The sequence below is a fragment of the Daktulosphaira vitifoliae genome, unplaced genomic scaffold (genome assembly GCF_025091365.1).
Source record: "Daktulosphaira vitifoliae isolate Bord-2020 unplaced genomic scaffold, ASM2509136v1 Scaffold_5, whole genome shotgun sequence".
Taxonomy (NCBI): Eukaryota; Metazoa; Arthropoda; class Insecta; order Hemiptera; family Phylloxeridae; genus Daktulosphaira; species Daktulosphaira vitifoliae.
In genome coordinates, this window is record NW_026099576.1 from 5329043 (window position 1) to 5341977 (window position 12935).

At 30.6% G+C, this 12935-nt stretch overlaps 2 protein-coding genes across 2 annotated transcripts in view; one reads left to right on the forward strand and one right to left on the reverse strand.

The window, feature by feature from the left end:
• The first annotated feature begins 1837 nt into the window (after positions 1 to 1837).
• Positions 1838 to 6202, forward strand: LOC126906889 (uncharacterized). Its single transcript, XM_050687812.1, has 5 exons — positions 1838 to 2842; positions 4511 to 4579; positions 4792 to 4851; positions 5600 to 5644; positions 5936 to 6202. The coding sequence occupies exons 1-5, from the start codon at positions 1960 to 1962 to the stop codon at positions 6025 to 6027; spliced, it is 1149 nt and encodes a 382-aa protein (XP_050543769.1). The 5' UTR covers positions 1838 to 1959; the 3' UTR covers positions 6028 to 6202.
• A 3407-nt stretch (positions 6203 to 9609) lies between these two features.
• LOC126907145 (homeobox protein Nkx-6.1-like) overlaps positions 9610 to 12935 on the reverse strand; it is a 13444-nt gene continuing 10118 nt past the window's right edge. The window contains exon 4 of the mRNA XM_050688241.1: positions 9610 to 9955. Within this exon, the coding sequence (XP_050544198.1) occupies positions 9773 to 9955 (183 nt within the window). The 3' untranslated portion in view covers positions 9610 to 9772. The remainder of the gene's footprint in view (positions 9956 to 12935) is intronic.

Consider the following 12935-nt stretch of genomic DNA (forward strand, 5'->3'; position numbering starts at 1 on the left):
GATATGTAGACAAATTTTGTTTAAACTTAAAGTACTGTTTTGTATGATACAACTAGACCATAGGACGGTTAGTTTTCCAACGCACTAGATTGTCGTCTTGGCTTAATTCCGTTTTCGCTTACCAGTGGATGAGGGGGGAAGTGTGGTGGTCACCTGGATAGATACTGTTTAATTGTACATCCAATAAAATGACACTCGGACAATAAATTAAAAACTATATTATCTAAGATTATACAATGAGTAACTGTAGTTTAGCGTGTATTGGGAGCGCCTTTAGATACTAATGAAGCGGCAATGATCAATATAGACGGACTCGACTAAAACAAAATAATAAATAACATTGAAAACCAACACTGAATAAATGAAGTCGATGATAGCGTATGAGTTGTTATGGTAAAACTTGTTGGCTCCGCAGTGTGCGGCAAAGGACGAGCACAAACGCAGTAGGCACCGAATGTAAGAACCACAAAGGTCGTGTAGAACTCGTAGCGTGTAGGTGCAAGGCATGCAATGGTGGACGACAGGGGACAGCAGAAAAGCTGTTTGGACGGTAAATCTTCTTTGGTTAGGGTTCATTCACTGAAAGTGTGTAAGAGCGCGGCAATTTTAAGAGCTTGAACACAAGGGTGCAGCACAACAAATAGTAAAATTATGGCGCACAATTGGACAGCCAAATGGAGGCGCCTGCTGTAAAGAGTGACGCATGAAAATATTCATACGCTGACGTATGACGGTGAGTTGGACACGGTGGGCAATTGACGCGTTGCTTTGCCGTGGTGGGACATCAGACGGTAGGTAAGCAAGACACTAGTTGTCATGATCTCAACGGCGATAATGGTAACTGGTCCAGTAGGTCTTTGTTAAAAGCGCTCTCTACATCAATTATCTTTATATAGCTTTAATTTGATGTAATGTTAAAAGGCCGGAACGCTGTCTTAAATGAAAAAAACATGATGTATTTTATGACAGTCCCTGTACTAAAAATATCGAACGAATTTAAAAGAAAAGTATATCAAAATAAATTATCAGTATTATTACTATTCTTTCTCGATGTGCACATTGATTTGAAAAAGAGTTTTTGGAACAAAGTTTACACAACTTAATGAAATTTGAATTATTTTTAACAGAAATAAAATTGAGGACAATTTAAAAACTTTTGAGAGTAATGTTTTTATAAGAATTTATTCGTTTTTTATTGAATACTTGAACGATTTAAGTCAAATAAAAGCAGCGTACACGGAATGATAGAAAGAAACTCGCTATATTAAGTTCAATCCCTTTTAAACTTACGCAATAAAACTCAAAAGAATATTATCAAGTTATTATTTTAAATATAATTTTTTTTTTTTTTACAACCGTTAGGTTGGTCAATACCAATTGGATTGGTATGTCCTGGGAATATTTAAATGCAGTGGTTTCCCGTTGCCTTCTGCACTGGGAACATGGTGCTTTTTCGCCACCGTAGAAGCGCACGCATGGTCACCCATCCGTTCACCTACGGCAGTAGGCGCGGCTTAACATTAGAGTTTTGTCAACAACTAGTGTGATCACCGCGCCACACCACGCCCAAGTTATAATTTCAGAAAGGCTAACAAAATTTTTTAATTTTTAAATTATAGTGTAAATATGCAAGCAAAATTCTTATATAGACTAATAAATCTTTAACATATGCTTTAAATATTTGCTTAAAATAGAAAATATGTTGAAAAATGACAAAACATAAAACTGTTCAATAATTATGAATAATATGTTGTAAAATGTAAAATTTTCAAATAGATACTTATGGTCTTTTATTCATTTACTTAATATAAAGTCAAAATACATTTTTTTATGTACAACTTAAATACATTTTATTTAAATAGAAGCGTCAATTCAAATTCAGAGTAGTGTCTTTTATGCAAGTTCAATTATTAAAGGCGTTGTCTTTCGCTAAAATATAACTATTTGTAATCCTTAAAAATGTTATCATTTACACTGCCTAAAATTTGTTTATTTATTTTTTATTTCGTATTGCTCATTAAAGCAGAAAAGAGTAGTAAGAATAAAAGGGATATTTTAATTAGTCTTTTCAAAAATCCTGGATGGAAAAATTTAAATGACGTACATAAAGTTTCACTTAGAAAAAAAGATTATTTTTTAGAAAAGATTATTGATACTTCTAATATAAATATAGATAATACCAATACTAAAGTAAGAGCTGCAACTCTCATACTTTCTTGTTCGTATGCGAATGATTTGAAGATGATTTTTTTTATTCTCCAACATTTTTGTGATGCTTGCGAAAATTTACCTGGAAAAGATAATGATATAACAATCAAGTTCAATTGCTTAATGAGACTTGTGAAATCAATAGAAAATCTAAAACTATTAGCTACGTTATTAAAAGGAACATTATACCTGTTGGATTTATTACATGTATATCGATGGAATACAGCTAAAAAGACTGATTTTTTTTTTAATTATTTGTTAATTAAACTAACAGAAGTTCAAAAAATTTTAGAAGCACATCCTCCTTCAACTACTGAATCAATGAAAAATTTACTTTCACTCGGAGTTATTGATGTGTTTGTAAAAGACATTGAGAGTAACATTGATAAACATATAAATTTATATTGTAAATTGGTACCTCACGATTTAGATTCATTATGGAAAAATTTTAATGATGAATATAAACAGACTGTTGTTATAATTAAAAAACTTCAGTTCTTTGACTTTTTAAGCACAAAACTTAACATGAAAATGAATTCAATTTTTTTAGAAAAATATTTCAATCTTGGGTTTTTTTATGACGCAAATACTCAGAAAATGTCTATACCTACACGATATTACGACACAGAAATAGGTATGTTTCAATTAGAATAAAATATTATTTTTTTTTAATTTATTAATAGGTACTATAATTGGACTTGGATATCCGTTAATTCGTGTATTATTATATATAAACATATAGGTAATATTAAATAAGAGTGACATATTAATTTCTTAAATTCATTAAATTTTATTAATTATTTGCAAATCATTACTACGTCATGTAAATAAGATAACGTTTACACAGTCAGAGTAATGATAAGAATAACACAACTGACACTTTATCTCCACTCAATATTTAAAAAATTATAACTTCCGAAATATCGGATCTAAAGTCGACAGTAAAGTTGCATTAAAAAAAAAAAGACAGCCATATAAGGCATAAAGGATGTATTAAAAATATGTTAATAACTAATAAGTTCAGAAATTTATGAAACTAAAAAACACCAAAAATGATTTTCTTAGCATAATTATTATTTTAAGAAAAATCAAGTGTAAAAGAGTGGCTTATGAGTTATTCATTTAATATCCATCAAATGGCTATCAAATTAATCACCTAAATTTTGTTACTTCAATTTATCATAAGCCATTGATAATTGCAACATTTTTTTTTGAAAGGGCAGCTTCCTGTCTTTTAATATACAAATTGGATTAAAAGTTGCAAAACTATATTTATAAGACATTTTAACATAAATATATTTTTTTTTTTATAAAAAAAATGGGGTAATTACCTACTTCTCACTACTATAGAACTATACTGAACTATCTGAAACATAGACAAATTAAAAAAAAAACAGAATTGAAATAGAAATATAAAATTATGACACAAAAAATTATGATTTTTTACACCAAAATACATTTTTTGTCTAAATTGATAAAAGACAAGGTCTCAGAACAATGTTTTTTTTAAATTATAGTTCATAACACAAGCTTTAATTTTATATATGTTTAAAGCTCGTAGTATTTTAGAAACATGTAGAAAAACTTAAGTTTTTCTATATAAATTTGCTATTTTGAATCTGCCCCTGTAGGCAAGTAAAGGATCAGATTAACGATAAGTTTATTTCTGATGTAAGGAAAATATTTAAGTTATTTATATTGAAAAGTTCTCTTAATTCATTCATTTTTTAAAAAATTATGACAGTTTTAATTTGTATAAAAACGATGCGCCGTTATATTTTTTACAAAAATTACATTTTTGGCTGTCATTTGCACATAAAAAATAAGTCATCAGGATAAATTTTTTTTGTTAATTATAATACCTAATATTAGCATCAAGTTAACATATATTTGAAGCTCAGAGTATTTCCGTAACATTTTTAAAAGTTAAGTTGAAAAAGTTGTACTTTTTATACGTATGTTTCAAGTTTTGAAACCCCTGTATAAAGAAAAATGGTTCTGTTTAACAAAAAAATATAAAAGAGGTTTACAGAGTGTTCAGTAAATAAGGAAATAGGTCAATTGTTACATGAGACACAATAGTAATCCGTTTCCTTACTTACTGAACACTCTATATATAAAATATTTATAAAAAAAGTTTTGAGAAAAGGAGATAATAAAAAAATAAACACATCATGGTAAAATTAATACCCTCATAGCTTCGTATCAAAGCTAAATTATATGTATACATTTTATCATTAATGGTAATAATTATTATGAATGAGAATAATATATTTTAATTAACACAATTTTTTTCAAACAGCTTGTTTTAGTACAATGTTTGAGTATGAGTCACATTATGGCATTCAAACACAATTTGATATTGAAGCAGGTATGGAATTTTATGAAAACTATTATTATTTTAGTACTTGATGATTTATAAGTTCTTTAAAAGATAATAATGTCAAAATTTATTAATTTTTTCATTATATAATTTAAAGATCGTAAATTTATTAAAATATTACTACAAAAAAATCTGTATAAACACTATTCATAATTTTAAAATATCCTCGACAGAAACATTTGTAATTTTTTATATTTCAGAAACGTTAAATAAAAGTAAAACTGAAGAAATACCAGAATTTATTAATCTCATAGAAAAAGGTAAAGTAATGCTAATTTTACTAATATTACTAAGAGAATCAACAATAGAGAGAACAGCTAAATTAGATTTTTCAAAAATGTTATTAATTATAACATTTGTTTACTGGTATACAAGTAGGTCAATAGTATAGTAAGTCATATAAGTAAAGTAATAGATAAATTTAAGTATATTCAAGTATTAGGAAAGAAGACCCGTGTTAGCCAAGAAACTATTTTTTGTGCTTTCAAATTTTAGCTTTCTATTGTTATTTTGAAGGGGTTAGTGACAGTAGCCACAAAAAGTGCAGTCCCTTTATTAAGCTGTTTTCGATACGTTATTGTCGATTGTACAAAATTGTGTTTTTTAGTATTACAATTGTACTTGTATTTAATGTATTTATTTTATATTTTTAATACTTCATTTAAAAAAAATGTTTTAACNTAATATATTTATTTTATATTTTTAATACTTCATTTAAAAAAAATGTTTTAACGTTATTATTTTTATAAACAAAAATTCATTACTTAGTAAAATATTTAAATTCTAGAAAATTGTAAATTTAGAATTTTTTTATAATTGAGTATATTTTCATGTATGTGAAGTAGGTAAATATTCTTCATAATATTTTAAAGTACATAAAAAATTGCCCCAAAAGTTAATGTACGATGATCAATCAATAATAATATAAATAGTATGCAATTTTCTTATGTATTTAATTTTGTCAAAATTTTATTTCGAAAATAAATATTTTTTTTTTATAACGCTCAGAAGAAAAATATTCTGCTTCGTCTCAAAACAATTCTATAAAAGAAGGTAAGTTTGAATTATTAATTAAATAGGTACACATTTAGAAAGGTCCAATTTAAAAATGAACTCCTCCAAAATTTCCGAAAAATTACATGTATAAATATATAAAAATAATTTTTGGGAAGGGTAATTGTATATAATGAGCTCCTCCAATATTTTTATTGTAATTGCGTCTACGTGATTTATAAGTAATTTCATATAAACCTGTAGTCGCAATTAGAAATTAGAACATCATCATTTTTAAATATATGTTTGTTTAAATAATTTTTTATTATATCATTTGTTCTTTTTATTCAGGACTACACCCCGATGATGCTTTAACTGAAAAAAATGTTGAATTTATTGAAATTGACGAAAATAAAACTAAATATTTTAAATTTTTTTATTAGTGACTAACCAATTTTTTCAACAATTCTCTTGAAAAATATTAAACATATTTTAACTTAAATATATGTCACAAAAGTTTTTAAATTAACATTATATTATTTATTTTATAAACATTTCTGTATGTCTAATTGATCATTATTATTATTAATAAAAACAATTATTGTGTTAATAATTTAATTTTGAAATATTTTATCAAAATAATATTCCACTTTTAGATTATTTAAATCTGGGGGGTTTGAAAAGGGCTATCAACCCCAAGTAAAGATAAAAGAATACCAAACATTTTCAAAAAGTTATAAACAATAAACAGAGCAATAGTTTTATCATAAACCATTTAATTACTCACAAAAAAATAAAAATTGAAAACAAAATTTATTTGTTATATACACAAGGTTACAAAACATTTTTTGTTTTTAATTACGTATATTTCTTGATTTATTAGCAATTAATTGCTTTTTATATTCATTTCTTATAACTTAAATAAGTATCAACTAACAATAACAATATAAATAGAAACTTTTATTTCCACGAATATTTTGTATAATTTTTATTGTATTTACAGTTTTCGACTACGTTAAAAACATATTTGGTAAAATAATTCTCTAATAAGAAAAAAATTTAATTAAAATATTTTATTTTTTCAAAACTCGTACATTTTTTACAATATGACTTGATATTGTATTTTTACTGCTAATCCCATTAAATTGATAATGATTAACTATATTAAATTTGTTTTATTACAATAGCTAAAGAACACAGGACGATTAAAAATTATTTGACATATTGAGTCCTATTCAAATTAAAGGTGTACTCGATGATGGTATTTTGTAGTAATAGAAAGAATATTACGGCCGTGAAATGTTTAATTACAAAAATAGCAGCAGTACCCTTACTTCACATCCAATAATTACTTTAAATTGTTATATTATTATCATAATATAATGTACACCATGTAACCGTATGTGTTAATAATATGTTAAAATGACTAATAGTTTGTTAATAACAATAAATTTTATAATATTTTCATATTAATTAATAGACTAAGAATGAGTGATATGTGTCATTATTAATTTGATACATTATATAATTACTTCATTTGCGATCAATGGAAGAGCGAAATTGTTCACCAAATTTAGAAAACTTAAAACAAATATCGTTATATTGTGATCAGTAACAACTTTATGATCCGTTTACAAGCAGAATTTAATTATAATTTATGCGAAACGCGCAAATGTCCGTTTTCAACTCGTTTTCACAAATAAAACGACAAACTTTTTGTCTGCGGATTAGTGTTGTGGTCCTTTGTTAGTGTCTCCATTAATATTTTATACTCTACAAGCCTAAATCAGTTAGCACACAACTCTAACCATAGTAAAACTAACGCATAGGAAGATGGATTCACATATTAATAATACTACTAAACAATGATATGTAGATAAGAGTAACGTATTGGAGAACGGTCTTCCACATTCGGTTAATTGGTTAACATATAACATAATTTATTGTTGTATCGATTTCATTGCATTGCTGTTTCCACGACACTATTTTATTTGTAACATTAACTATAATAACAGTGCGTGTAAATAAATCGACGGCAGTTTCACCGAGTTGGACAAACTCTATACGGCGTCTATAAGAAGAGTCTGTACTTTGTATTATCTGTAAGGGTATTTTGGTTTTTTTTTTTATAGAGCCAAGGGTTGGTAAAAATGGCGAATAAAAATGTTGCACGGTGTATTACAAGGGTATAAATAGGACGCGCGTGTCCGAGTACAGATGACTTGGAAAGTGGGAGAGCGTAAGTCCTTTTGAATTCCGAAATTGATTCGATAAGAATCTGTGCGGACCGTTACCATGACTACTGTCGACTTATGAAATGGACAGTTTTTCGACCAAATGTACCTTTATCCCCACCCATCCCAGCCCTACCCCCTTAATAGCACATCCTATATCGTTCCCTTTAATTCAATTGAGAAATCTGTTTTCACATATAATAGGATCATAGAAAACACGGCACCAATACAAAAACACAATAGAATTATATTGCATCATATGAAAATAAAAAGTCCAGTCGATAATGTTTTCTTCTTTTTATCGTACAACTTGAGTACTAATGTTCTGATTGTTGAATGATAAATAACATTCACACTATTCGCGCGCATAAAAATTATTTGATTTGCTTATTTTTATACGGCAACGGAAGAAACTAATATTAAAAGTATTGTCGTATAAAAACTATTCGATGTTTGAATATCACACAAACGCCGATTTTTTTTTATTCAAATATATTTGTGCATTTAGGGATTCCTGTAGGAGGTATCCCTCTTGAAAAGTATTGCTGATCTTATGTAATAAAAATACACATAATTATGAGTCATTTGATTTTTTCCAGCGTTTCAATAAAATGTTTTACGAATAGCAATGGCTAATTATAGTAAACATGTTATAAAGTAAAGAATATTGCGTTTTATTTATTAAAAAAAATTTATATTAAAATTAAAATTATTTTTATGTCTAATGTTATAAAAAAATTTAAGCCATTGTAAAGATGTTATTCAGAACAACTGTAACAACTACTTTTCAATTTAAAATATACATAATAACATAATAATAAATATTAAATACCTATTATTACTATCTCTATAGTGAATATTAAAGCAAAAAATTAATGTTCGGTAGTATTCAGACCTTACAAAAAAGTTATGCAGCGGGGAAAAAACAATTCCAACACATTTAATACACGCTTTGATTCGATAATCATTAGCTTTTTCAAGTTAAACTTAACTTTTACCACTATTAGTGTCGTAAAAAGACAATTCACGAACTAATATAATTATTTTGTGTTTGGATTTCCTAAGACGTGACGTTCACGTGACAGACATTACGTATGGAACACTGCGTAGAAAATAAAATAGACAGTAAAAAACAATGAGAATGTAAAAGTTTTGCAACAGGAAAACAGCAAATAAAAACGCAACTTTTAGTATTTATATAATTTATTATTTAATTATTTTTAATGGATAAAAATTAATATTCATAATAAAATTATTGCCATGATATAATAGTAGTGTTTAAATAAACATTTTACAATCATCATAAATATTAGGTACATGCTTTTTTTGTCTTGTTTTTATTGGTAAAATTTAATTAACCTTACAAATAAGTGCAAACGACAGTAATATCCAATCATACCTTTCACTAAATAAATTACGTTATCAACAATAATTTCAATTTATGTACACCGTTTGTATAGAATATAATAAATATATTTTATTCACATTTTAATTACATTTTTTTAAGCCACCGAAATAAAAATAACACAAACGTCGTAAACTGTAGAAATGTTTATAAAGCTATTCACAAAAACCAGTCATTGTATTATTGTAATTGCAGAGGAAAGCATTGTTTACATTTCGCAACACTATACAGGTTTCAAAAAAATTATAATAAATAAAAACAAATATAAACAAACAATAATTATTGGCAATACTGCGAGACTCGCTGCAATATCACACAATCGTTCTAACTATAAACACTAAGACCTAACTGCGACCTTATTCGTTTATTTGTATGAAATGACTAGAAGTGTTGAAATAATTTCAATAATCCATTTGATCAATGTACATAATAAAATAGTGTAGTAGTGGTGAGTGTGTACCTCCCGAGACGCGACCCATTTCAAAGCAATTAATCATGAGTCTTTAAGTCTAAGGTACCGGAGTGGCCAACGGTTGGCCATACCTGATGCTATATGCCGCCGCCTCCATAATGTGCGGCTAATTCTCTTTTGAGTCGTTTGGCCGCACTTTCGTCCCTCGTGTCTTCATCTTCGTCACTCTCGTCGGCTGCCTCTTCTTGCTTCCTCTTGGCAGTAGCCATTTCGGCGGCGTGCTTTTTTCGCCACTTGGTTCGCCTGTTTTGAAACCAAACCTGAAAAACAAAACGCACCCCGTTAAACATACGCTCAATAATGTTGCCTTGTAAATAATTGCCATTGTTCGTTGTATATTTTCCACATAATTAAAAGAATAACACGGAGAATAACGATTGCAGGGTCCCATTATTTTGTAGGTTTTCCCGCGGCACAGCTTTCGCGTTGCGGAGCGGGTGGGACGTTAAAACTTTATAATAATATCATAGCGCTGTATGCGATTTTAATTATAAAGTTAAACCATTTGCGGGGGGGGGGGGGCTGCGCGGCCCGTAATTAAGACCGTCCGGGGGCCGTTTGTGCCGGTATATTTGCAAATTACGCGGTATTTAGGCGTCCATGTATTCACCATTAATCAACCCCCGGGCTTTTGCAAAGGTCGTTAGACGGTCTTGTTTTTAATAACCGCATTAAGACGCGACGCCATCTGGACCGCGCGCGCGTTCTCCTCTTCTTCCGATGTAGCTCCTTCCGTTTCCTCCACCCGATCGCTGTTCCTTCTCGTTCCACCACTCACAATCGTCCGTTTCGTTACAACAATAATCTCGGCGTCACATCTTGCAACGTCTTGCGAATACCGCCCTCCTCCTCCTCGCGACTCCGTAGATCCATCTCTATCTCGTTACACCTCCTACTTCCTCTCCGTCAACGGCACCGTATTCGATAATACTACTAATTGCGGGACGGTTTGCTTTACAAGCTGATGAGATCGAAACTACAGCGTGCAACACAATAATATCGTGTTACGGAGAAGGTGAGTAATTCGCAATGCTGCCAACCGGATGCAATAAACGCAAGTCATTGCGTTATTAGCTTCCGAAGTAGTGCTAATGTACCACAAATAGAACAGTCAGCGGATAAGTCGATTTGGAAGAGCTGCACAGCAGCAATAATAACGTTTGCGTACAAATTACTCTGATATGATTAAACACTCAGTAAAGGCGATAAAAAAGTAAAATGGTTGCGGTAAAACGAGTATGAATAGACGGTTTTAATTTTAAAGCGCATTTAGTGTTTTTACGTTGCACATTGAAATTAATTAACGACGCACGGCGCAAAGTATTAAAGGAAATTAAATCGGATGAAAATTAAAAGCGGCTCTCAGAAGTGAATATTAAACCGCATAATCTGCGACCTGGCATTAATAACAATAACAATAATAATAAAAATACACGAAAACTGTCATTTTTATGCGCCACAACGGAAGACGACTTTACGTTTTTTTACAGTACGTGCCTTTACCTCAACACATTCGCAATCATTTTTACTCTTGTCCCACGTATTTTTTTTTGTTTGTTACTACCGTCGTTTTATACATTTAAAATAGGCGGCCCAAGTGCTCTCCAGGGCGTTTGTCATTTAAATAAAAGCGAACGCAACGTGCGGTTAAAAACTTTTTTTTAACCCGCGCACTCCCCGGTGCCCTTTACCGGCATGGTATTAATTTACATTTTGATTCTATACTCCTACGGTATATTGCACTTGAATAAACCACCGAAACAACGGGTTCTGTCATTGAAACAAAAATTAATAGCAACGATATTGTGCTATAGTTCACAAGAAATAAAACAGAAAATTGTTTTTATTTTAACACTTATACACTTGGACTTGGATGTCGTTATTTGAAATGTTGTGAAACCATTTGAAACGGTGTAGAAGTCGTTCGACTTCGAGAGCCACAAAGGGAATGGGACATTATTTTTATTTGCCTCGTATTGCGGCGCCTACAAATAAACGAGCTTACGACAGAAGATTATACGAAAATCCTATTGCTGATTAATTGCAATCGGACATTGCTATTATACTACTCCCGCAGCGTCCGTATAAACGCAGACAATTCGTTATATTATATTGTATCCGGTTAATTAGTCGCGTAAAACGTGCAACGTCTCATCTCTTCGGCGTTTCTGTTTGCGCATTTTAATTGCACGGCACACTGAACGCGTAAAATAACAACAACAGTATTGAAACGTTAATTAACCGAATCAAATCGGGTCTGTGTATCATAGAGACATTAGAGATTAATAATAATTAGCCGATTGCCACCAAACAGTGTTTAGAGATAAGCAGCGCACCAATACCGCGTACACAATATATATATATATATATTGTGCAAAGGCTTAATGCACAACACGGACCGTAAAAGAGACGGAGGTCCAATTATAGTCGGACTGATGATAGGGCAGTCACTGCGGGTTCGCAGATTAGACTGCCCTTGTAAATGATTATAATCATTATTCCAACCGTTGCAAAGTTATTGGGACCGATGCGAAAAAAGGCCCCACTTTAGATATAATAAATAAAATACATAATTTCGGGAAAAAAAAATTAGATAAACATTATGCGCGACGGGGCAAAGGGGCGATAAATCACTGACGCGGAGCCGTTAGTTGTAGGTGCGGTAATCTGATTATGTCATGAGGGTGTTTTTCGGATGTGCGATTCCTCGTCATGAAAAAATAACGCTGATGTATGCGCGTCAGAGTCAAACGAGTAACCGCCGGCCCATGTAAAAACGCCAATCGGCTAATCGCTGCTCCCCCCCCCCCCCCTATTACAATAGATTTATTGTCGTACGCCGTTGTATTACGTACAGAATTTTTGCGATAACCCCAAATTTATTAGGTTGCACGCCAAAAAACTTGTCAGCCGACACAACTATTTTGTGCGGCGCAATTGATTTACTCGGTCGCGTCGTGAAAAAAACTGTATAAAAAACAAAACGCACCACAGAGATATTTTATTACGACAATAGTATGGAAAATAACTCTTCTGACAGATAGTCGAAAATCGTCAGTGATTCCCACCGACACTATTTATAATTACTGCTAACGGTTGAGATTGGTTGTTGTGCGAATCGACCATTTTTATGTATTGATCAGAGCGCATGAGAAATTCTTTCAACTTACAAACGACTCGTGATGGGCAGAAGTGTAGGGTGCGACTTTGGCGGAGTGGAGGCGGCGCCGGGGGGGGGGG

Coding starts and splice junctions, on each gene's coding strand:
- LOC126906889 (XM_050687812.1), top strand. CDS start 1,960: ATGTTATCATTTACACTGCCTAAAATTTGTTTATTTATTTTTTATTTC. Junction 2,843..4,510: donor ATATTACGACACAGAAATAG/GTATGTTTCAAT, acceptor TTTTTCAAACAG/CTTGTTTTAGTACAATGTTT. Junction 4,852..5,599: donor TATTAATCTCATAGAAAAAG/GTAAAGTAATGC, acceptor TATAACGCTCAG/AAGAAAAATATTCTGCTTCG.